This window comes from Lampris incognitus, chromosome 17 (assembly GCF_029633865.1).
Source record: "Lampris incognitus isolate fLamInc1 chromosome 17, fLamInc1.hap2, whole genome shotgun sequence".
In the NCBI taxonomy this organism is placed as follows: Eukaryota; Metazoa; Chordata; class Actinopteri; order Lampriformes; family Lampridae; genus Lampris; species Lampris incognitus.
Genome location: NC_079227.1, coordinates 6,581,889 through 6,607,689, shown reverse-complemented (window position 1 = coordinate 6,607,689; position 25,801 = coordinate 6,581,889). Strand labels below are relative to the sequence as shown.

The 25,801-nt window shown below is 47.1% G+C and overlaps 1 protein-coding gene across 2 annotated transcripts in view; it reads left to right on the top strand.

The window, feature by feature from the left end:
• Window positions 1–23,607, top strand: part of mrtfab (myocardin related transcription factor Ab) — a 60,956-nt gene extending 37,349 nt beyond the window's left edge. For both annotated transcript variants that reach the window (XM_056297035.1, XM_056297036.1), the window contains 15 exons: window positions 5,436–5,491; window positions 5,698–5,773; window positions 6,320–6,481; window positions 9,186–9,367; window positions 10,612–10,749; window positions 12,412–12,480; window positions 12,938–13,122; window positions 15,621–15,789; window positions 15,921–16,322; window positions 17,260–18,267; window positions 19,438–19,644; window positions 19,747–19,863; window positions 19,971–20,111; window positions 20,795–20,855; window positions 21,861–23,607. In XM_056297035.1, the coding sequence (XP_056153010.1) occupies window positions 5,436–5,491; window positions 5,698–5,773; window positions 6,320–6,481; window positions 9,186–9,367; window positions 10,612–10,749; window positions 12,412–12,480; window positions 12,938–13,122; window positions 15,621–15,789; window positions 15,921–16,322; window positions 17,260–18,267; window positions 19,438–19,644; window positions 19,747–19,863; window positions 19,971–20,111; window positions 20,795–20,855; window positions 21,861–22,465 (3,578 nt within the window). In that variant the 3' untranslated portion in view covers window positions 22,466–23,607. The remainder of the gene's footprint in view (window positions 1–5,435; window positions 5,492–5,697; window positions 5,774–6,319; window positions 6,482–9,185; window positions 9,368–10,611; window positions 10,750–12,411; window positions 12,481–12,937; window positions 13,123–15,620; window positions 15,790–15,920; window positions 16,323–17,259; window positions 18,268–19,437; window positions 19,645–19,746; window positions 19,864–19,970; window positions 20,112–20,794; window positions 20,856–21,860) is intronic.
• Window positions 23,608–25,801: the final 2,194 nt, after the last annotated feature.

The window sequence follows — 25,801 nt, the reverse complement described above, 5'->3', positions numbered from 1 at the left end:
TCATGGAAATCTATAAACTTCACATCTATTCATTTTTATTTTATATTGTCATTCTATTATTGCTACAAAAAATTAACACCCCAAGGCAAGTTGAGGATTGGAATTATATTGATGAAATATCGATATCATATGAGACTAGAGATGGTCGGTGTTTTGGTTCTGGTAATATGGCGATATAACTTAAATGTCGACTGTTTTAGCTGCGTGAAATGAACAATGAATGAAATGAACTTGCATGGTCATCATATCCACACTACTAATGAGCATTTCTCAACGTGTTCTTGTGTGTAAATATCTCATGAAAGCACCAGTAGTCATCCCCAAAATATTGTCATATTATCTATATCAAGGCATTCAGTCAAAAATATTATATTTTATTTTGTGTATCGCCCAGCCCCTCTAAACAATAACCAGAATCAACTTGATTTTAAGATTATCGTTTTAGCTATTTAAGAGTTGGGTAGACCAGCGTAGCATCATGACACGTTTCCGGGAACACCGTTGTGGATCCATGCAGACAAAAAGGGCCGGGTTAGGGTCCACCCAGTTAGGCTGAGGTCAAACTGCTAACCATTTCCTGTGAACTCTGCTGCAGTTAAGGCGTTCGGAGCAAGGGATTGCATTGTGACAGTTCGGACACTGATATAAACCGTTGCGGTCCTCATGTACATCCCGAGACTGTTGATTCACTGGCGAAATAGGCCATCAGATATAACCTACTCGACTCTCCACATCTGCTGTTAAGGATCTCTGGTATTGGTTATCTGGTTCTCTGCAACGAAAATCTAAAGATCTACACGCATTAGTGTGTAAGACAATTTCTGGTATTCTATATTTAACTTCTAAAATTTATCGGGCCTTGCATGATATCTATGAGCTGGAAGACTATTGAAGTACATGAACTATTTTTTCATGCGTTGACTTATCAAACAGGACAGCTTCCTCCTCTTCTGTCTCCACTTCCTGTTTCAGTGTTCCGCTAAGCCGAGATGAAGAGACTGCCTGTTTCTTCTTCTCTTAGTGTTAAACTTGCTTTAAGAAAAGGATGCTTTTATCTGTTTCAGCGCAGGGCTAGAGTAGAGTTCTTCGGTAGAGGACAAAACAAGGAAGTGGTCCTTTTTAAGAGAACTAGGCCCAGAACAAGGCTTAACCGTGACCTCTCAGCTTCATGTATCGTGAGTTTACATTAAAACCGGAGTAGATACAGTTCAGAATTTTTTTTTAATCCAGCGGCAACAGATGTTGGTGTCTGTGAAAGTTTATTTTCCACTTCCACTATCTTACCAACCACATGGATTTAACATGGAAGAAGAATGGAGCTCTCTGAAGGGGCTTTGTTTGACAGAGTGCCGGTAAGAGTGGACCAGCTGTCATCTGTGGATAACATACTACCAGAATTTAGCTTGTGGCTGGTGGTCGTTTCTCTACGTGATCTTGTCAGTTGAGTAATCACTCTGTAAAAGATGGAGAGAGGTCTGGGAGACTAGAATAGCAAAGCTCTCTGGGTTTTGTAGATGTTGACTCAGATTGGTACTTCATGTTGTTTTGCAGAAGTTTACAGATTGATAGCCAGACCCATGATTTTACTGTCCAATAATGAGAGAAGTGTGCTGCTATTAACAAGAAGCATCAGATCAGAACCTTGCAGAACTCTGGTTAAAGGGCCATGCATACTTTTGGTAGCTGAAAATGCAAAGTTTTTAAGCTTCTGTTTTATTTTTACTTGCACTTTACCTTGTGTTGCATGTCGTTGGATTAGACCTAGTTGTCACTTTGTGCAACAAGTTTCAAGCTGCTTTACAAGCATCCATTTATTTTACATACAAAAGTCCTGAAAGGCAAAGTTAAACTTGGTTTGTAAAGGGCTTAAGCTTGTGTCACAATGTATGGCAAGTGTGTGTTTGTATTCTCTTATGCAACAGGCCCCATGCCTAGCCGGTGGCTGTGTATGGGTTGGCACGTTCTGGTGACATATTGCACTATTAGCCTGCTCATCTGTGGCTGTAGGGGAAAAGATGGAGACACTCGGGGAGACTCGTGAGCAGAGACATCGTAGCGGATTAGCAGTGATGGCATGTGCTGTCAGGGGAGCATCTTTCTTCAAACAGGGCTTTTGCAAACTGCCTTCGTTTTGGCAACCACCCGGGACCACAGCAAAGTACAGCAAAGCCCACTTGGCCACTGAGACCCTGTTGAGTTATTGGACTGTAAAGGATCATATGAGCGGCAGTTTCTATTGTGGTGCAAGAGGAGGTGGGAGGGCTTCCTTTGGTGCTTTTCCATAGCAAGGTGGAAGGTTTCTGAGCACAGAAAGAAACCATTCCAATGGCATAAGCCCACTGAGGCAAATTTCTAATTTGTGATATTGGGCTACACAAATAAAACTGACTATACAAATAAAATTGAGATTTCCATTAGCTAAGAGTTTTGAGTGGCGTGATTCCAAATCGTACTCATTGCTGGATTTTCAGCACCATGTTGCCAGTTTGTGCCAGGTTGACATCTGGTTGATCAGCGCCAGCGTCACGTGCATTACATAGACTGACGCCGTTGCATGGCATCATTTGTTGTCCTCGTTTGTATTTTTCCAGTGGGACTTCCTAGTCCTGTTTCTAGCACCAAAGCTAATGGAAACACAAACGATGACCGTGCACACAACTTATAGCTGCCATGGCATGCAGCAGCCTCACTACAGCCTCTGTAGGACAATGGAGAAAAGATATTGTATAGTGTGGTATTTAAGGGGGTGTAGAGGATGGGTAAACCTTGGCACAGCAGTAGGCAGGCAGTCCTGGTTATGAAGCTCATGGTGATGACCTCGGTTGGGCAACTACTGTGAAAGTGAAGATGGAAAGCAAGAGAGCGAGAATGAAAAGTGGGAAGAGATGATTTGTTGGCTACCCATCATGTGTCTCTGTTGGTGCTTTGTTACGCTGTCTGCCCGGCCCAGAGGGGACTGACGCACCAAGCTGCCCAGCCCAATAAACTTATCACAAAAAGAGACGTTAGCTGTTAGCTGCTATGCTAGCCACACCTTGTTTTAACAGCTTTCATTCATCTCTGTGTGGGACAGCGGAAGCTAGTTGTGTCTGCACGGTGAGGGTGTTGTGGAGGTGAGGTTATCCCCGATAACAGAATGTACTGTTAAGCCTTCTGGAGGTGTTCGTGTTTGGATGGGGGGGGGGGGGGGTTTGCTGGTGGCTCTCATTATACCAAACATCTGTGAGGAGGGGTTGAAACCCTTCTAATTGTTCAACATCCTACACATTTTCTGAATAACACAGGGATTTGTTCCATCACATCCTGACATTGGCAAATGTGCTTCCACAGCTGTTGTTTAGTTTGTTGCGTTTTGATTTATCCGAACTTTTGAACTCCTTATGCAGCTAAGTATGCACTTACTGACTGCTAAATAATGATGATGATAATAATAATAATAATAATAATAATAATAAATATAGCCACAAGCAGCAATGGGCAGGGTCCAAGCACTTAGATGAATAACGCCAAATATGAATCTCAGGCGGAGTGGAATAAGAAGTAGAAGAGAAACGAGAAGAATTTTAAGTACAAACCTCAGTTTACAATAAATATTCTTTTAGGCATTTCTGTTTCCATGCATTTCATCAGTACGACCCTATATGTGCTTGATCAGTTTGCGGTACAGAACATTTTGAATTGGAATGGAGCGTTTACTGTAGAGAATGACATAGTTGGAAATACAATGGTTTTAAATTTTCATTTGAAGTTATCAGGTTGACTAGTGTCACCTAGGCACCAACTTTGTTATGGTCACTCAGACATATCAACACATGTACACCAAATTCCCCTTCATTTCTAAAATTCTTGGAAAAAGTTGTCACTCACCAGCTGCACCAGTTGGTTGAGGGAACAATATCTTTGATAAATTTTAATCTGGCTTTGGTCGAAAGCAGCACTGAAACGGCACTGCTCGAAGTGTCTAATGACGTTCTTCAGCATGCAGATGATGGTGAATATTCCGTTTTAGTTTTACTTGACTTATCTGCTGCCTTTGACAGCGCTGATCATGCCATTGTAATCGATAGACCACTGAACTAGGTTGGTATTTCGGGAACTGCGCTCAAATTGTTTTCTTTTTACTTGTCTTGACAGACACTTCAATGTTCACATTAACAATTTCGTGTCTTCCTCCACTCCCCTCTTATGTCCCACAAGGGCAATCCTTTGACCTATTTTGTTTACCGCTGGGCCATCTGTTTAACTCCTCCAGTGGTATCGCGTTATCATTGCTATGCCAATGACACGCAGCTTTACTTCTCGGTCAACCCTAATAACCTCAATAACCCTACCACCCTTAATGACTACCTAGCTTCTATTACTAATTGGGTGTCTCAAAATTTCTTCTAATTCTGACAAAACGGAGGTCCTGGTGATCAGCTCAGGTCGTCGATCCCTCTATGGGCCCTCTTGCTAGCAACATCAAGACTGCCTCTAAGAATCTTGGTATTCATGTCTTTATGCATGCTCAATAATCCAGGTAAGAAAATCAGAGAATGTTGAATCAGTTCATCTGGACACAACGCTTAGTGACAGAAATGTTTCATCAGTCTTCTAAGTGACTTCAGTCCCAAATTCTCTGTGAATAGTACACATGACCATTGAAACTCGAGTTAACGGTCACACCTATGTCATATTTGTATCTGAAACTGGTTGTTGGTTTCGGTTGTTATGGAACTGTGTTGTTTATAAGGGTGGAGGTACCTGCAGTCAGTTTAGACTGAAGAGGTCACTTAGATGAGTGATGCAACGTTTCTCTCAATTAAACATTGTGTCCAGATGAACTGATTCAACTTTCCTTTGAATCTTGGGATTCCTTTTGACCAACATTTGAACTTTGAACCTCATATTACTAATTTCATTCAGTCTTGTTTCTTTCAGTTGAGAAGTATTGCAAAAATGAGACCTGTACTATCTTCCGAAAACTTGGAAGTTCTGGTGCATACCTTCGTCTTTCCTCACGCTGACTACTGTAACGTCCTCTTTACCTGCGTTACTCACTCCTCTCTTGCTCGCCTTCAGTTAGTGTCAAATGCAGCAGCTAGGCTGTTAACAAAGACTAGTCGTCAGTCCCACATCATCCCAATTCTTGCCTCCCTTCATTGGCTTCTAGTAAAACACAGAACTGATTTTAAAATTTTACGTACAAGGCCTTGCACAGCCTTGCTCCTGTGTTTGCCTCGTTTTGTTTTGGTCACGTGCTTTTATTTTTGTCTGTGTATCACAAATAGGGTAAAACACATACACGTGTATTTTATCCTATTTGTGAAGTACTTTGTAACTGTGTTTTAAAAAGTGCTGTATAAATAAAATTATTGTTTTTATTTCTTTGTTAGATGACTAGTAATGGCTCTCTCTCTCTCTCTGTATTCTCTCACTTTCCCTGGTTGGTGCAGCACTGAAGAGTCCGGCAGCCTTTCATGAGCAGAGGAGGAGTCTGGAGAGAGCGAGGGTGAGTTACAGTAAACTCAATGAGTGAACTTGGAGTGAGCAAATTATTCAGTCATGAAAAGTGTCACGCTTCTCTTCTCACAACTTTCCCTTCCGTCTTGGCTTTTTGTATTGCTTTCTCATTCTCTACCTTCCTGCATCTCCGTCCTTCCTCCTTGTTCTCTGTCTGTGTCACCCTTCCATCAACGATCCGTCCATTCTCCGCAGACTGAGGACTACCTGAAGAGGAAGATCCGGAGCCGCCCCGAGCGCTCGGAGCTGGTGAGGATGCATATCCTGGAGGGTGAGTGTCACACACCGCTGCCTGCAGTTTGATCAGTGGAACCACATTAGACTGACACCCGCTTCCTATGGACTTAAGAGCAAGCTGACAACATCATGTCGTACCCCACCCACGATGGACCGATCGGCTCAGTTAGTTTAGCAAAGCAGCATAAACACTTTCACTCATGTAACACGAAAAACATGAGGACCGGGATTTGTTTTGCTGCTTTATTTTCTATATTTGCCGATGCTTTCTGTTTGACCCCCACCTTGTGGTGAACACATACTACTGCAGTGTAATGACCCCCAACACACACACACACACAAACAGACACAAACTAACTTCAGCGGGGTAGGGGACAATACAATGAGAACCTACTACCTGCTGAGACTTTCAGAGGACCATGTCCATGAAAAATTGGATTTTTCAGTTAAATTTAGCTTCTGTGTGGGAATTTGAGTTAATGCTTCATTTGTAGCCGTGTGTCTTATTTTGAGATTTAAAACAAAACATTGTTGTATGTGTGTGTGTGTGTGTGTGTGTGTGTGTGTGTGGGGCCTACAGAGACCTCAGCCGAGCCCTCCCTGCAGGCGAAGCAGCTCCAGCTGAAGAGGGCGCGGCTGGCTGATGACCTCAATGACAAAATTTCCCACCGACCCGGACCCATCGAGTTAGTCCACAAGAACATCCTGCCTGTCAGTTGTCCTCTGCAGCAGTCACTGCTGGGTAAGGGACATGGACTCTTAACACACACACACACACACAGGAACCAAACAATAACAACTGTAAATACACACATGACATGGAGATGGCAACGGGCAGCATGGTGGCCCAGTGGTTGGCACTGTTGCTTCACAGCAACAAGGTCCTGGGTTCCGTCCCAGGTCCTTTCTGTGTGGAGTTTACATGGCATCTCCGTGTTTGTGTGGGTTTTCTCTGGGCACTCCGGTTTCCTCCCACCATCAAAAAGACATGCATGTTACCTCCGGCTTGGTCGGGCATCTCTACAGACACAATTGGCCGTGTCTGCGGGTGGGAAGCCGGATGTGGGTATGTGTCCTGGTTGCTGCAGTAGCGCCTCCCCTGGTCAGTCGGGGGGCGCCTGTTCAGTGGGGAGGGGGAACTGAGGGGAATAGCACAATCCTCCCAGGCGCTACGTTCCCCTGGCGAAACCCCTCACTGTCAGGTGAAAAGAAGCGGCTGGCGACTCCACATGTATCAGAGGAGACATGTGGTAGTCTGCAGCCCTCCCCGGCTCAGCAGAGAGGGTGGAGCGGCGACCAGGATGGTTCAGAAGAGTGGGGTAATGGGCTGGATACAACTGGGGAGGGAGGGGGGGTCCACAAAAAAAAAGACATGCATGTTGGGGTTAATACTCCTATCTGTGCCCCTGACTGAGGCAACAGGAAGAAATAACTGGAGTTGGTCCCCGGGTGCTGCACGGCGGCTTCCCACTGGCTCTGAGCTAGGAAGGGTTAAATGCAGAGTGAATTTCATTGTATGTACGTACAAATGACAAATTAAATGTATTCTATTCTGTTCCAATACACACAAACACCCATACAGACATTTGGAGAAACAACTTGTTGGTACACACAAGTACACATATGAAACAGTCAAGTACACACTAATATTCAATCCCTTCATGTGAGTCTTTGTTGTTAATGGGGACCACTGTCCACAAAGCAGTCAATCAAGCCTATATAAAACTTCACTTATAACACCAGAGTCTGTGTGTTGTTATTAGCCAGATAATTCTGCAGACACAAGAGTTTGATGCAGCCAGCCAGGGATCTGTTATTTGCAATTTAACTTTTAGTTTGATTTTGTAATTGTATCAGAATGTTGGTGAGATAACCGTTGATGCACAAACACACACTTAAAACGCACACCCATCCGAGACACCCATAAGCTTAAGGTTGCGTAACGTCCTTCCTCATCTTACCAACCCACACTGAACCCGAATGCCATTGAGCCATTCCATTCTCACAGTGTCACCACATCACTGTGTGGACACACTGGTCTTTTGAAACATGTGCTGTATGTCTTGTATAACGTCTCTAAGATTAGTCAATGCCATTTGCCGTCCAGCTGTTCTGTTGCATTGTATACTGCAAATAGGGAAGAAAGCATTTGTCCACCGGCCTCATCAGCTGGTAAATCTCAGAAACCATTGAGAGATTTCAAGAATTTACATAAATACATGTTAATATGAATAGATAGATGGGTAGGTAAAAATAATAATACATTTTATCTGTGGGTGCCTTTCAGGGCACTCAAGGACACCTTACACAACACAGTAAAAAATAAGCAGCACTGTATCAGACAGCATAAAGTCAACACAAAGCAGGGTAGACAAAAAGTTAACACAACAGATAAGTATAAAATCATCATCTGCACAAAACTCAGTGAAGCGTGGATCAGACTGAATATGCCAGTGTGAAAAGGTGCGTTTTGAGATGGGATTTGAAGGTTAAAAGACAGTCAGTGTTGTGAATGTCTTGTGGGAGAGAGTTCCATAGGCAGGGGGCAGAAGGACTGAAGGCTCTAGTTCCCATGGTAGCCAAGCGGGCTGATGGTGTAGTGAGTTGGAGAGCAGAAGAGGATGTGAGAGTGCAGGAGGGCATGTGGATATGAAGGAGCTAAGTTATTAAGGCCTTTAAGGTGAGGAGCAGGATCTTGAAGTCAATACGGTATTTAACAGGGAGCCAATGGAGTTGCTGAAGAACAGAAGTGATATGATCTATGGAAGGAGTTCTGGTAATGATACGGGCAGCTGGATTCTGGACCAGCTGAAGTCTATGAAGACACTTGAGGGGAAGACCAGAGGACAGAATTGCAGCAGTCAATATGAGATGTAGCCAGGGTGTGAGTGAGTGTGGTGGTGCTGTTAGGTGTAAGTGACGGGCGAAGACTATTAATATGGCGCAGGTGGATGTATGCGGACCGAGGAACATTGTTGATGTGAGCTTCAAAAGATAATGTGCTGTCCAACATGACACCCAGACTCTTAACCTGAGGCGATGGAGGAACTATAGAATTGTCAATAGTCAGAGAAAAACTATCAGCTTTAGCCAAATTAGATTTAGTACCTACTAAGAGGACCTCAGTTTTATCACTATTAAGTTTGAGGAAGTGGTATGAAAACCCGGATTTAATTTCTAGTAAGCAGTCAGAAAGGGAAGTTAGATCGATAGAAGGAAAGATGGATGAATATCTAGATAGATTGAATAAAGGAGCTCCAAATGATGGCCAGTAACCTGCCAAAATTGTTGATGTACTTGCTAATGTAAATTCATATGGTACATTTTACCAATGTTGAGCCTGTTCATTTTATTTTATTTTTTTGTTGCAAATAACTGTGTTGTTGTTCTGTGTTTTATTCAACCAATGACCAACGGAAACCTTGCTGATCCCATTTGCTAAACAGATTCTCCAAAAGGGGCGGGAGGAGAGAGCTCCTCGTTGGACGAAGACAGCAGTGATGCCCTGTCACCGGAGCAGCTCATCAATCACGACTCTCCGCTGGGTCCCGCCTCTCAGCTGTCCCCCGCCTCTCAGCTGTCCCCCTCTGACATGTTGACGTCAAATGGAGACATGTCTCCCAAACTGGTAAGAGTTTTACTATCATCACTGCAAGAAATATCAGGAACAATTTACTTGTCATTTCATCTTATGTACTATGTACACAAAAAGAAACCAAATTCCGTTTCCCCTCAGCCCACAGCAGTGCAGCACAAAAGACAAAAACACATCCAAAAACAGAGAACAAAGCAAAAAAAAAACAACAACCCACAAACCGCCAGCAGCACAGTCCACCCAGTGCAACACAGTCCAAACACTCCACCGCCTAGAGAACGAACGCCAGTCAGGATGACTGTCGGAACAGCCGGTCTGTATGGGCTAGCAGTTAGCTTAGCCTGCCCCGCTTCCGCGTCCTGTCAGACCGCCCTCGGTGTTTCCTCTGCAGGCGCAGGTCCTTGGGCCCATCGGATGTAGCAGACCGGGCTCCCTCAGCCGATCCAACGCCAGCTCTCCAGCCAGACACCTTCAACACACCTCTCCCGCACACAATGACACAAATTTAGACGCAGACAAAAACATTGCACAGTCGACGCTAGGCGAGGCCGCCACCTCTGTGTTTCCTCTCGGGCAGGGCCGTGGGCTTGCAGTTAGCTTAGCCTGCCCCGCTTCCGCGTCCTGTCAGACCGCCTTCAGTGTTTCCTCTTGGGACCCACAGGACGCAGCAGACCAAGCTCTCTCAGCCGATCCAGCGCCAGCTCTCCCAGCCAAGGGAAATCGACGCTCAAAATAAAAACTTCACAAATGACACAAACTTAGATGTGGACAGAGACACTGCGTAATCGCGGTACTGGGTGAGGCCGTTGCAAACACAAGTCCGCGCCGCCATCTTACGTCGAAGATATGATAAACATGTGCTTATTATTGAAGCAGAGTAGGCTAGGTCAGGTCCTGAACCCAGTGACGAATGATATCAGATAATTTACAAAATAACTGAAATCAGGGGATTGGGAAGAGAGGAACGCTATTGAATAGAAGTAACCAGACGAACTATTCTCCCTGACTTAACACCTGCAATTGAGCTGCTCTATGATTAAGTCATTGGACCCCTCAGAAGCTGGACAATAGGAGGAAAGAAAAAACCCTGGAGTGATAAAAGCCCAGTAAAACCTTTCCAGGGTATTATCAGTTAAAGATAACTCTGAAATGCTGTTCATTTTGGAAGTGTTGCTTTGCAAAGTGATCACTGAAGTGATAGCTTAGCTGAAGTGCCAACCTTTATTCTGGTGTCTCATTGTTGATCTGACAAACTAACCCATGGGGTATCTTCTCAGTTCCTCAGCCGGCCCCCTCCTCCGCCTCCTCCCCCTAATCCACCACAAATGAATGGCTTGGACTTGTCCCCACCTCAAAAGCTGACCAACGGGATGGCGACCCCGGCCAGTGTCCGCTCCGCCAGCGGACAGGCTAAGGTTGGTGGTGTTTTGGTTGGCATTCCTTCGTTTTGCTGTGATGAGAATGAGATATGAGGAATGAGATAAGAGCAACATTATTTGTCCCTGTGTGAAAAATGAAAATGAACATGATAAGACAATAATATCCTGATAGCAATGCTTGAGATCAAATGATAAAATCTCACTCCAATATAGTCCCATTCACTTTTACTTCCCCACATCCATCCTTCTTTATCTCTCTCTCTGCACTGCATGCTGGGAGGTTGGGGGTGAGCGTAAGTGAGGGTGGTGATTGTGAGCTTGGTGTGGCGTTTGAAATTGCTTGCTGTATTTTTTTCGGCTTGTCCCCATGTATTCTTCATCTGTCCTGTGTGCGTGATCAGGTAAACGTTCTTAACACTTTTTACCAAGTGTTCAGTGGTTTTGTCGGGTGGTTTTAGGAAGAATGGCATCCTCCGAGACGCCACCTCCGTCCATCTGTCACGGGATTCGGATAGTCCCGCCGGAGCCCGGTGTGACGGAGGTTTTTGTTGGCCGTAGGAGAGCAAGTTGGACATGGCGATCTACTGTTTGCTTCCAGGATGGACGAGGCTGTGGGGGTGTTTTTGAAGGAGGAGCGTCATGTCAGTGAGATGATTGAGAGGGGTGTAGTACTCGGGGATCTCTATAGTTCCCTCTACTAGAGTCATGGTGTCGGGTGTTCCGCCGTTTATCTCCAACGAGCTGTTGGAAAATGAGCTGTGGAGGTTTGGTAAATTAGCCGGTGCTTTGAAAACTGTCCGTCTCGGATGGACAGATCCGAAGATGAAACGTGTTCAGTCACTCATGAGACAGGTGTTTATGTCTTTGGACTCTCCGACATAGAGTTTGGAGGTTTCTTTCAGAGTTAAACTCAGTAATGGCTCATAGATGGTGTATGCTAGTTCGGGGCAGTTGAAATGTTTTGAGTGTGGTGATGTCGGCCATAAGCGGTTCGCATGTGCGCATAGACAGCAAGCGGAGGCAAACGCCACAGATGTTAGCATCCCGCCCCCTGTCTCCGAGGCAGGGAGAGGAGAACAGAGTCAGTCGGGAACAGCCTGCTCCGCTGGCTGTAGGTGAGGAAACAGGCTCTCAGCCTGTGGCCTGGGAGCAGGGGACAGAGCTTGCAGAAACACTTGCCGCTGAGCAGGAAGAACGGTACGCACACATTTATACATTTCATATCAGCCACCGCCAAACTAGCCGTCTGGCTGAGCCTAAGAGCCGGGCCGGGCGGTGGACTGTGTGGACTCTGTGCAGGTCCTTATAGGACTGCTGAAGGCTCGGCTCAGGGTGGAGCATGCCTACTACAAAATGATAGACAATTTAGAGGCCTTCAGCCTTGGATGGGCAATAGGGGTAGTATTGTGCTCAGTGGGAGATGATGAAGACCTGGTTTTCTGTTTCTAATTTGTGTAACGAGGGAAAGTCCTGGCCATATGGTTCATTTATCCCTTTTATTTATTTATTTATCTATCTTCACTTGCACTATTGTAGTTGATGTCCTTTTGTCTGTATACCAGTTGTAGTGCTTCATAAAGGGTTTTGTAAATCTCTCTCTCATTCCGTCTCTAAGACACTCTCCCACTCAAGCTCTATCGTTCCTTCTCTGTCTGAAAGGTATGTCCTCTCTCTCCCTCTCTCTCTCTCTCATATCAGTCTCAGGCCAAGTCCAGCTCAGAACGGCCTCCACAGAGACCTAAGAAACCAAAGGACAACAAGCCCAAGGTCAGCAAGCCGTCATCTCTCTCTTCTGTTCATTTTCAGTGTCTCTCAGACTACTTAGATCAAATCACAACAACATTTAATCGTCTCTGTGGAGACACGTCAGTTGTCACAGCGCCGCCATATAGATAAGCAAAGACAAGCAGAGAGTATTGAAGGTGAATTTCTTGTAAGTTTTGACACGGGATAAATACAACTGTTTCTGAAAAATGTCTCCGTTGGCGAATGACCGCTGTAAAACCATCTCTGTAGTCCTGGATGTTCAATGTGGAATGTTAGTTTTGTAGTTTCCAGCACACAGGGAGTACGCTTCACTTTATGACCAACAACCTTTTTTCCTGTCCGGTTTGCACCTTAACTTTTTTCTTTCTTTCTTTCTTTTTTTTGACTTTCAAAATTTTGCTTAAACTTCAGCTGAAATTTGGACGGTAACATGGGTACTTACCCTTCCCCGTTGCAGGTGAAGAAGCTGAAGTACCACCAGTACATCCCTCCAGACCAGAAGGCAGACAAGGAGCCCCCTCCACAGCTGGACTCCTCCTACGCCAAGATCCTCCAGCAGCAGCAGCTCTTCCTCCAGCTTCAGATCCTAAACCAGCAGCAGCAGCACTACAACTACCACACCATCCTGCCTGCCCCTCCCAAGTCAGTGTCTGTGGGGGAACCAAGCTGTGTGCTGGCTGTATTGTGTGTTTATAGCTTGTGTGTGTCTAACATATATAATAAACAGCATACAAGTTTAAACAGCATGTAACAATAAATACTTGTACTTTACAAATAGACTGTATTTATAGATTTTATATCTGTATAATTCTAATATGGCGACGGGCATGGGTGCAAGTCCATAAATACTGGGATGGCATCCAGTGCTTTACCTGTGCCCCCGTCCATAGGGTTAGTAGTTGTGTCAGGAAGGGCATCCGATGTAAAATTCTGCCAAATCGTTATGCGACTTGACAAGACTGCCATCGGTGGCGCTCGGCTCTCACAGGGTACCAACGGAAACTGTCAAATCTGCTGTGGCGAGCCCTGGGAAAGGGAACAAGCCAAAAGATGTCTATATAATTATATGCATGCATGCAATATATGTAATTTCTATGCACACATATATCATAAATTGACTTAAATATATTTACAGTATTTATATACACTGACGAGCCAAAACATTATGACCGCGTGCCTAATATGCTGTTGTTCCTCCATGTGCCGCTAAAACAGTCCCGACCTGCCGAGGCATGGACTCTACAAAATCCCTGAAGGTGTCCTGTGTTATCTGGCACCAAAACAGCAGCAGATTATTCAAGTCCTGTAAGTTGCGAGGTGGAGCCACTGTGGATCGGACTTGTCGGTCCAACGCCTCTCACAAATGTTCAATCGGATTGAGATCTGGAGAATTTTGAGGCCAGGGCAACACCTTGAACACTTTGTGTTCCTCAAACCATTCCTGAACAATGTGTGCAGTGCAGCAGGGCGCATTATTCTGCTGAAAGAAGCCACTGCCATCAGGGAATACCACTGCCATGAAGGGATGTACCTGGTCTGCAACGATGCTTAGGGTAGGTGGCACGTGTCAAATTGACGTCCACTTGAATGTTTGGACCCAGGGTTTCCCAGCAGAACATTGCCCAGGGTATCGCACTCTCTCCACCAGCTTGGCGTCTGCCAACAGTGCATCCTGATGCCGTCACTTCAAGTAAACGGTGCACACGTACACATCCATCCACGTGATCTAAAAAAAAAAAGGAATTCATCGGGCCAGGCGACTTTCTTCCACTGCTCCAAGGTCCATTGTAGGCGCTTTCAATGGTGGACAGGGGTCATCGTGGACACTGACTGGTCTGTGACTACACAGCCCCATACGCAGCAGGGTGTGAGGCACTGTGTGTTGTGACACATTCCTCCCATAACCATTATTAAAATTTTCTGTGACTTGTGCCACAGTAGACCTTCTGTCGGTTCAGACCAGATTGGGATAGCCTTCGTTGCCCTCACGCGTTGATGACCCTTGGGCGCCCAACACCCTGTTTGTGGTTTGCCCTTCCTCGGACTACTGTCAGCAAGTACTCACCACTGCTGACCGGAAGCACCCCACAAGCCTTGCCATTTCAGAGATGCTCTGACCCAGTCGTCTGGCCGTAACAATTTGGCCCTTGTCAAAGTCAAGTCGTCAATTTTATTTGTATAGCCCGATATCACAAATTATAACTATGCCTCAGGGGGCTTTACAGCAATGCAACATCCTGTCCTTAGACCCTCACATCAGATAAGGGACAACGCCCTAAAAATAACCCCTTTAACAGGGAGGAAAAAAAAGAAGAAAGCTCAGGGAGAGATCTCTCTCCCAAGACGGACAACGTGCAATGGATGTTGTGTTTCCACAATTAACACAATACAACATTGAAAGATGATACGCGGGAGAAGAGACAAGAAAACAGTCACACACCGGAGTGAGAGAAGGATATCACATTGAAACAGGATATGTTATAAGATGTATACAAGATGTTTTAAGGAGGATGCCAAGCAGTGTACAGGTGGCAACCACCATCACCATCTGGGAGGAAGACAGCCTACACGTACACACGCGGTAGCCTCACATCACACCATTCACATCCTCAGAAGAAGAGAAAGGAGAAGACGTTCAGAGAGCAAGAAAAGACGTGAGAGAACAGTTTGCAAATCAATAATCCATACTCTATACTCCTGTCAGCAGAACAATGCTTGCTGAATTCACTGAGACGGAAGTGTGTGTGTATTTAATGTATGTAAAGCTTGGCCTACTGAGCTTTTGGCAAGCTCCTCTACACAGAGGTGACTTATTGACATGAGACTCCACCCTGACGAGTTCAAAATGGCGGCTCACGAGTGGAAAAAGCTGTGAATTATGGTCGAACGCCGTGTTTCAGGAACATTAGAATATTAAAAGTCAGTGAAAACTTAAACATCAAACAGAATCAAATCATTGTCTGGTACAGTCCATTATTAAAAATGATGATGAGTGATAAAGTCACTGAATTCAATGTCTGTGTAATTTCTTTCTGTTTGGCTACTGTGACCAGTCAGTTACATTTTCTTTATTTTTATTAGACCTGTCTGGAGAGAACGCTCACTTGTTTATTTAAATATCTTCCATTATCTCTCATCAGACCACCAGCAGAGCAGCCCCCCTCGACCAAACCTGGCCCTTCCCCCTCCCGCAGCGTTTCGACAACGACCACGGCCTCCTCCAGTCAGAACGGGGCCAGCCGTCAGAGCCAAACCCCAGTGGGTGGAGCCAAGCCAGGCACTCTGCCTGCCAACCTGGATGAGTTCAAAGTAAGTTCAGACACAAGAACTTTAACGTCTGAGACACTTAACATTTAAATCTTAAACTTGCTCTGTTATTACTCTTCTGAAATCATTTGTATTGCTTGATGCCAGTTTTAATTGGATGTCTTTCACTCAAGGTTGCAGAGCTGAAACAGGAGCTGAAGCTGCGGGGTCTAACTGTGTCTGGTACCAAGAATGACCTCCTTGAGAGGCTCCGCAACTACCAGGAACAAAATGGCAGCGCCAACGCGGCTGTCTTGAAAAATAGCCAATCGCAGCCTGCCCAGCAGAGCACCGCTCCGACTGCTAGCACCACTGCCTCCGCTGTGACCACGGCTGCCTCTCTTCACCACCAATCAGGAGAGAGTGCAACTAAAGTGGCTTTGATTTCATTGGGTCAGACTACTGTTCCAGGGCGGGTCATGCGTTTTGGCAGCACTAGCTCCAGCCCTCCGGTGTCTCCTACCCCATCCGAGCGCTCGTTGGCTGGGATGAGTCCAGATGAGACCAGCTGTAGTGGAGACATGTTTGGGGAGATGGTGAGTTGTACTGAGGGGAGAATTATGAGCTTTCTTTGACTTTCATTGGACGTAGCTTGTCCTTGGATACAGTGATTAAGATAGAATTAATGTTAAATTTAAATCAGTGAAAAAATCAATTTTATTTTATTTTTATAGAACATTTCATTCATTAAAGTGCAATGCAATGCGCTTTCCATGAAAACGAGTAAAACATTTGATAGAGTTAATTGGACATGTCTTTTTGCCAGTCTCAAATTTGATTTCAGTCACTCATTCAATGGATTAAAATTCTGTAGAAATCACCATCGGCTTTATCACCGATGAGATCACATCACAGCGTTTTACCCTACAACATGGCACAAGACAAGGATGTTCACTCTCAGCTCTGCTATTTGCCATCTTCATAAAAGTCAGACGTGTTTGCGCTACGTCCCCCTGGCAAAACTCCTCGCCGTCGGGTGAAAAGAAGCGGCTGGCGACTCCACATGTATCGGAGGAGGTATGTGGTAGTCTGCAGCCCTCCCCAGATCGGCAGAGGGGTTGGAACAGTGAACAGGATGGCTTGGAAGAGCGGGGTAATTGGCCAAGTACAATTGGGAAGGAAAAGAAAAAAAAACGTTGAAGAGGAGGACCGGTGGCAGCTATAAATGTATAACAAAAACCCTGTGATCCCACAGGGTTCCTCCCATAGATCATCCAAAGGATGGAGTTATTATAAGTGGTTCTTGATAATTAATAAAGACTGCCTTTGCAGATGGAGAACCTGAACTCCATTTGCAGATTAAATCTGTCCAGGGCACATTGGCATACAAATTCCATGTGTTGTATGCCAAGCCTGCCGACAGCGCAGGTTGAAAAAAAAAGTTATAAATGAGAAAGAAATTTTTTTGGATGAATTACTTAGCATCCTCAATCAAACCTCCCTCTCTTCCTGTGTTTTTTTTCCCTCACCCAGGTAAGCTCTCCTCTGACCCAGCTCACCCTCCACCCCTCCCCCCAACACCCATCCAATATTCCGCCACTCCCCCAGGTCAAAGAGGAGAACCAAGGGCAGCTGCAAAGCTCATGCAGCCTCTCCAGGCTGTCGCCCACCTCCAGCCAACTGCCTAGCCTGACTCTTGAGCCCTCAGCCAGCGTAGCCATGGACACCTCCTCGCTGGACAAGGACCAGATGCTCCAGGAGAAGGACAAGCAGATTGAGGAGCTGACCCGGATGTTGTGGCAGAAGCAGAGACAGGTAGAGACCCTCAGGTCCCAGCTGGAGCAGGGGAAGCTGGCAGGAGGAGGTGTGATGGAGAAGGAGGGTCGAGAGAGGAGCGGAACCACAGTCGCTGAGGTCAAACCTCAGACTCTGATCAAGGCCTCGGCCATCCAACCGCCAGTGCTCCCTAACGGAATGCTAGTGAGGATCAAGAAGGAGGCAGACCCAGAGGAAGGGATGGAGGGAGTGACAGACGAGGGCCAGGCCAAGAAACCTGCCCAGCCATCGCAGTGCTCCCAAGAGACCCTGCACAAACTGCAACAAATCCATCGGCTCCAAGTCCAGCACGTAGAACAGCAGAAGCAGCAACTTGGACGACAGCAGCAGCAGCAGGTCCAGGGGCAGCAGCAGAAAGTGTTGCAGGTCAAACAGCAGCCTCAGAAACAACCACAGAAGAAGATGGAGGCCCACGCCCTGCTCCAGCAGCAGCAGTTGCAGCAGCTGATCATCCAGCAGACGCAGCAGAAGCAGCTGCAGGCCCAGCAGAGGCTCGCCCAGCAGAAGGTGGCCCAGCAAAACCAGCTGAATCAAACCCCAGGCCAGACCCAGGCACAGAACCAGCAGAGGAAGCAGATCCAGGTTCAGAACCAAGCCCAGACAGTGGTCCAATCCCAGAAGCCTACAGTGAGTCAAGCTCAGCAAAAGAAGCAACAAAGGACACAGCCTCAAAAACTGCAGCAGACGACGGTCACGGCACAGCAGGTATGACATGACATACTCATGGTAACAAGTTTGCTCACAGGGGATATGCATGTTTTTAAGGTGCAATACTCAATATTGCAATACTTGGTGGAATACTCAATATTGCATGGTATTTACATAAAATATGTTATTATACCATGGTCGCAGAGAATAGCCGTCTAAAGTTTGGTTAAAAAGTTGAATCACTGTTCTAAATTCATGCGCTGGCCACAGATTTGCTCTGTTCAGCATGTTTCGCTTTGCATCAGGCGGTTCTTTCCCTCCGTGGAGGATGTGAAGAATCTTGTTATGGATTATTCCTTACATAATATGTAGCGGCTTTCCATCCTGTACAAAAATACTTTGCATTTCCTCCACCCTGTTCTCCCTTGACCGTTTTGTAGTTTTAGATACATAGATACTCTTGCATTCGCAAACAGTTATTCTGGACATTCCAGCACTCTTACAGATCTATACTAGTTGCGTTCTTTAAGCACCCTTTCAAGCAGTTTAAACTGTCTGAATGTGGTGCCTGTAGAGTCCAAACCGGCTCCATGTTTTAGACATGCATTCAAAATTAAACACTCGAACAGCAATACAAGGGAACAGGTGCAATACTTGCTGCTTGAATGAGAAGAGGACTTGGCAGCTGTACTGATAAAGGTCTTAGCCATACAACTTTTATGAAACATAAGCCCTGGATTTTTCAAGGACCGTTATTTTGCTTTTAGTCTCCAAATTCTGTTGCAAGGGACATGCATACCTGGTATACACCAGGTCTCCCCGCTTCTCCAATGTTGCATAATGTCTTTCCTGTTTATTTTCTGTGTTGCAGTACCACTAAGTCGACTTCCTTTTTGTGCAAAACCAGTGCCCAGTAAATAGTCTAATCTCTGACCAAAAGATTTCACGTTTGAGCTCAGTACATCCAACCTCTCCTTTAAATCAGCTGACCTGTTATCATTCCTTCATGCTTGTTCTGTTTAAAGACACATTCTCATGCACTTTTAGCTTAATCTGTTGGAGACTCGATGTCCTTCTGGACAACAGAACCGGTGGAATGGACGCATTCTCTGTATTCAGTAAAGGCCTCTGTGCAAATAATGTCAACGCGTTAAAACGCTGCCCATGTCAGAGGTGTAGCTGAGAATACCGTGTTCAGTCACTTCCTGTTTGGTTTTCTATCTCCAGGTGGCCCCAGTTTTTGTCAACCAACAGAACGGCACTCATCTCTCAGCCCAAACCATTTCACTGGACCTTTTCAAGGCTAACGGCACACCCACCCTGGTTACTGATGGCAATGGCAACCACTACCTGATCGCACTGACCAATCACACCACAGAGGGGCAGAACGGAGTGTGTCCATTGAGTAAAACCAACGGACGAATCACGCTGCAGGTAAACTGTTGTTCTTCAGTGGAGTTAAAGGTGTTGTGATTTGATATTGTTGTGTCAGTAGAATACACAGAATACTCCATTCTACCCGTCGCCCTCTTTCAGAGGCTGCAGTCGACTCCAGTCAAACTCCCCAGCCAATCAGCAAACAACACCCATAGCACTGACAGCCAAGCAAAGGAGCACTTGCAGCCTGAGCCTGTGAGCCAGCCAATCAAAAAGGTTGGAAGACTAAACATCTAGTCCACACAATGTAGTACATGTCAAATGGACTGACATGTTGTGTCTCCTGCTGCAACGTTTAACACCCTGTTCATCTCTTCTGTCAGAGTCAAAAGGGTGGTCTGAACTTGGACACCAAGGGCGTGCCAGAACCCAGCCTGCCAGTCTCAGCCCCACCCAATCTGCAGCCTTTCTTTGATGACGTATCAGATTCCGAAAGCCCAAGTGCCATAATTTCATCTCTGAAGGTAATACCGCCCCCTGGTGCCATGTCAGTGACGCTCCCATTTTCCCATCATTCCTCATGATATGTACTTAGAGCTTGACTGACTGGGCTCTTTTCTTTCCCTGTTCCTCCTTTCGCTTTTCTTCTCCCTCTCACCCCTCCATCCTGGCAGAGGGAGGAGGTGTGTCCGCCCTACGACCGGCACACACTGTTCACCCCTCCCTCTCCCAAACCCAGCTCCACCTTCTCTGCTCATCACCCCAAAGTACGTCATTCAAAATGCCACGTTTTCTCTCCTCTTCATTTCTCTGCTGGCGTTGTTCCTTTTTTCTAACGCTCAGTCCACCCATTTTCCTTTCATCAACTCTTCTTGCCGAGCCGTGCACGTTGGCGCGAGTGTGTGTGTGTCAACATCTGAGAGAAAGTTTTACTTGATGGTTTCAGAGGAGTCATCTGACCGGCCACAGCGTGTGTTGTATTTTGTATTAAAAGTGTGTTTGTTTTTTGGTTTTCTACTGGGAATGATGTGTGTTGCATAACTTGCATGTTAGTTTGTATTTTAGAACTTAACTAGATCATAAACACTGGAGGTTTCCGCTGTGGTTTGGTCTGAGTCTGCTCACTGGAGAATGGTGACCGGTGGTGGCGGCGTCCATATTAGCGATGCTGACAGCCGTGTGTTAATGCCCGCCTCTCTGTTTTTAGGAGAACGGCTTGAGCAGCCAGCAGATGGATGATCTGTTCGACATCCTCCTCAGGAGCGGAGGTAAGGAGCAAAGTGACAAACACTCCTCAGAGGACGTCAGACTGAAGTGTGTAGATTTGGCTCGCTGGTGAAGTTGCCCGTGGAGGATTGTCCCGAACCAGATTCATAACTTAAACTAGATATGTGATCCTGACCTTAACCCAGCCCTTACTCTAGTTTCCATGTTAACAGTGAACATGGAACAGTGAACATTACTTGCACCGTCGACCGCATTGTGACTCAACACCGCAGTCTACAGTTGTCATTCATCGGAGACGGGCTTTGCCTTCACTTTCAGCTCATTTTTGACATTATTCGGCCCAAAGATGGCGCCTCTCTCCCCGCGATAAACCGGTGGATTTGTCTCATAAGTTGAGAAGGCAGTCTAGGGCAAAGCTGGCTGAGAGAAGAGCAGGGTTTTATTTGGGCCGGATACTGCTAGAACAAGATCTGGGACCTTCCAGACTGGGACTGGCACCATTGGATCTGGCACCTGGACGGTTTTGTCTAGTTTTAACAGCTAGTGCCTAGACATTGTCCAATGTGCTTCCGGCACTGGATTTTTCAATGCATTCTGCCGCCGACCCGCCGGAACAGCGCCCTCTCTGTTTTCTGGGATCTCCTGATTCCCAAATTAAGCACTGGAGAAAAAGAAGTGTTGTCAACTTCTAAGCTGCGTCGGCCGTTTATGTGTACACTTTTATAGCGGTAAGATAGGCTGAATAATCTAAACGATGAGCTGAGAGTGAGGGCGAGGTCTGTCCCTGGGTAAAACTGTAGACTGCAGGGTTTACTGTCGATGCGTCCGATCATTCAACCCTTCCATGAGTCATTTGATTCACTGTTAATATCGAAATTATTCTCGATGTACCTTTAACCACTGGAAAATAAAGCCCAAAAAACACAAAGAAAAGCAGAAAAAACACAAATGTGGAATTATTGAAACTAGAAAACTGATGTCAGACTGGCATCCATGGGCAACTTGTCCTAATGTTCCCCTCTTCTTCCTTTCTTCTTCGCCTCCAGAAATCTCCGGCTTCAAGGCCAACCCAGATCCTTCCCTCGCTCACCTCCACTCAGACCCGCCCTCTCCGTCCTCGCCCCCATCCCCGCTCCACCTCTCCCCTCCCACCCCTCCGGAGCCGGCACCCCTTATCTCCTCCCATCCCCCAGCGGGAGAGCCCTGTGCAGAGAGTGGCCGCTTGGAGGACTTCCTGGAGAGCACCACAGGCGCGCCCCTGCTGTGGGTGGAAGCGGACGGGGCTCCGACGCTCATCGACGAACTCCACAGCCAGATGCTGAGCACATCCAGCATCCTGGACCACCCGCCCTCCCCCATGGACACCTCCGACCTGGGCTTCTCCCCCCATCCAGCGGGGCTCGATTTTGGGGACCCCACCCTGGACAGCATGGACTGGCTGGACATCTCCATGGCGGGGAGCACCGTGGAGGGACACCGGGGTGCGGGGCATGGGGTTGGAGGAGGAGGGAGCAGGGAACGGGGAGGAGGCATTGTGGGAGATGGGGGAACCAGCCTCACCCCTCTGGTCCCCCACACCCCGCCCAGTGTCTTTTCAGCAGACTTTCTGGACAGCACGGACCTGCAGCTTCACTGGGAGTCCTGTTTGTAGCCTTCGACTGCAGGTGTACAGCGGCGGGCGCACAGTTTGCACCCCCCTTGCTCACTGGCTTGGTCACTCGCTCACACTGTGTACAGGCTCAGTCTTTATCTCACGAGCAGATAGTCTCTCTCTCTCTCTCTCTGTCTGTACCACTGCAGGGTCACTGGCACACACACATGCACACCCTCTGCCAGCGAACTGTTACCGTAGGGAGGAAGTCCTGGAAGAATGTACAAACTGAATTTGCTGAGTAGACAAGGCCTCTGAACACAGGGCAACCCACACGAGTTGTCAGCCATCTTTGAGTTTTTATTCTGTGCGGTGGAAATGTGCAGTGCCCATTGCCAAGTTCATCAGCTGATCAGAATCACTGCTTCTCTCCCGACCTGAGTCGGCTGGAAGGTAACGAGGCGAACTGGATCCGCTCGAGAGCTCCGGAGGAAAAACTCCACTCCGGACCTGTTTGATGGAAGGTTTGAGAAGGGGACATATTCCCGTTGCGGTGAACGAAACTAAACACGGGCAGCCCAGTGTTTGCGTGTTTGTTTTTGTGTGTGTCAGTGCCTCCAACTTTGCACTTATGCTGAATACGATTGGTTGAAGCGGCGGCGTTGTAGTTGGCAGCTCAGGTCAACAGCCGAGCGCTACACTATTTGGACAAGGGGTTTGATACGAGTCAAGCTCATCTTGTCTCCGGTCAGTCGGCTGTAGCGGCCCCGGTTCGCTGTGACCTGGCGGCGTGAAAAGGCAGCTGCTAGCGACTGCATCCGACCTGACTGTGGCATCCACAGGCGAGGGTGAACCCGCCCAGTCTTGTAAAAAAAAAAAAGAAAAAGAAAAAAAAGTGTCATTGGTTGAAAGTTGCTGAGAAACATGAGCCTCATTGGTGGAAACCATTTGATGAAATGAAGCCTCGCAGGGGGCGGGATGTGAGTGGAGCTGTTCTGGTAGACCACTATGCATTGCTGTATATTGGATGTATATTATCAATTGTCCATATGACTATTTTTTTTTCCTTTCCTGGTTGCTTAGAGTCGAGCTAGCCATCTGGGGTAAACAAGGGTGAGGGCTGGGCTTCCAAACGACTTGGACCTTGTTGGGTTGGTTTTTTTTTTAAGGAGAAAATGTTAGAAAAATAAATATGCAATAGAAACTCAGAGAAGTTGGTTTCTTTTTTTTCCCCCCACTTTCACACCGTACACAAGTGGAAACGGACTCGTGTTTAAATCGGGTTTTTAGCTCAACGTGAGCCATATATACTGAGCTTGCTTCACTACTGTAACTTGGGATTTTATTTCATCCTGCAGCTCAGAAAACAACCACTAGAGGGCAGCATTGCAGTGAGAACTTGAGACTGCGTTGGCCGTTTAATACTGCGCATCTTTCGGGTTTTGAGGAAGCCGCAGTCAGGGGTGGTCTTCAGTCCTCCAGAGAGGTGACGCAGAGTACCGTTTCACCATACACTCACTTTCACTTATCAGTGGTCCTCAATCAGGTCCTCAGGCACCACCCAGCACTGCTGGTTTTCTTTTCTACCTGGAAGTTCATTACGTTCGCCCGTTGTCCCAGTTATTCAGCCTCCAGTCGGGGGGGTGGGGGTGGGGGGGGGTATACCTGGAACGGGTGAATATAATGAACTACCTGCCATGATGACTGCCGCCTTGTACCACTCAAAATGGAGCAATCCATGATGGTGCAGGAGGGGCACATGAAGACACAGCGGCTACCCCTACACGCCTTCCTCCGGCCAGACTGGATGTGCACCCCCCCCCCCCCCCCCCGTGTTGCTCTGTTCTCCGACCGTGTCCGAGGTGGTGGTGTTTCATGTTGCCTGCTGTGTATTTGACAAGATGCACCGTTAGTTACACACACGCTTATGACGTTGCACATGTTTCCTCAGATGTCTTAGTCGTTCTGGTCGCCATCGCCATTTGTAAAGTCTCGGGTCTCAGTCGGACTCTGTTGAACTTCTTTTTTTTATATATTTTTAACCAGGCAATAGCAGTTTAGTTTATGAGACGAATTCATATTATTTAGGGGTGAGGTCGATCACCGACGCATCACAGTGCCACACATTCACCTTTCTCAGCACAGGGAGCCTCACCTGTTCCCTCTCACCTGTTCACCCACCTGACCCCGCTCACCTGTTCACCCACCTGACCCCGCTCACCTGTTCACCCACCTGACCCCTCTCACCTGTTCACCCACCTGTCCACTCTCACCTGCTCACCCACCTGTCCACTCTCACCTGTTCACCCACCTGTTCACCCACCTGTCCCCTCTCACCTGTTCACTATCACCTGTCCACTCTCACCTGTTCACCCACCTGTTCTCTCACCTGTTCACCCACCTGTCCCCTCTCACCTGTTCACTATCACCTGTCCACTCTCACCTGTTCACCCACCTGTCCCCTCTCACCTGTTCACTATCACCTGTCCACTCTCACCTGTTCACCCACCTGTCCCCTCTCACCTGTTCACTATCACCTGTCCACTCTCACCTGTTCACCCACCTGTCCCCTCTCACCTGTTCACTATCACCTGTCCCCTCTCACCTGTTCACTATCACCTGTCCCCTCTCACCTGTTCACCCACCTGTCCACTCTCACCTGTTCACCCACCTGTCCACTCTCACCTGTTCACCCACCTGTCCACTCTCACCTGTTCACCCACCTGTCCCCTCTCACCTGTTCACTATCACCTGTCCACTCTCACCTGTTCACCCACCTGTTCTCTCACCTGTTCACCCACCTGTTCACCCACCTGTTCACCCACCTGTCCCCTCTCACCTGTCCACTCTCACCTGTTCACCCACCTGTTCTCTCACCTGTTCACCCACCTGTCCCCTCTCACCTGTTCACTATCACCTGTCCCCTCTCACCTGTTCACTCTCACCTGTTCACCCACCTATCCCCTCTCGCCTGTTCACCCACCTGTCCCCTCTCACCTGTTCACCCACCTGTTCACCCACCTGTCCCCTCCCACCTGTTCACCCACCTGTCCCCTCTCACCTGTTCACTCACCTGTCCGCTCTCTCCCTTGTTCACCCACCTGTCCCCTCCCACCTGTTCACCCACCTGTTCACTCTCACCTGCTCATTCTCACCTGTTCACTCGTGGTACGAGTCAGCCAGGTCATCTCCTGTCTTTCCAGACACTTGCTTTTGTCTTTGCATCCCCCCCGATCTTCTTCTGGTTTTTTTTCTTCCCCTGTTTTCTCTCCTAAAAGGAAAGTGGATCCCAAATTCACATCACACCGTTTTATTTTAAATGCCACTGCACTCTTAAACAGCCGCGTGTGTGTGTGTGTGTGTTTTAAGTTTACTCGTGAGGACCTCACGTCCACA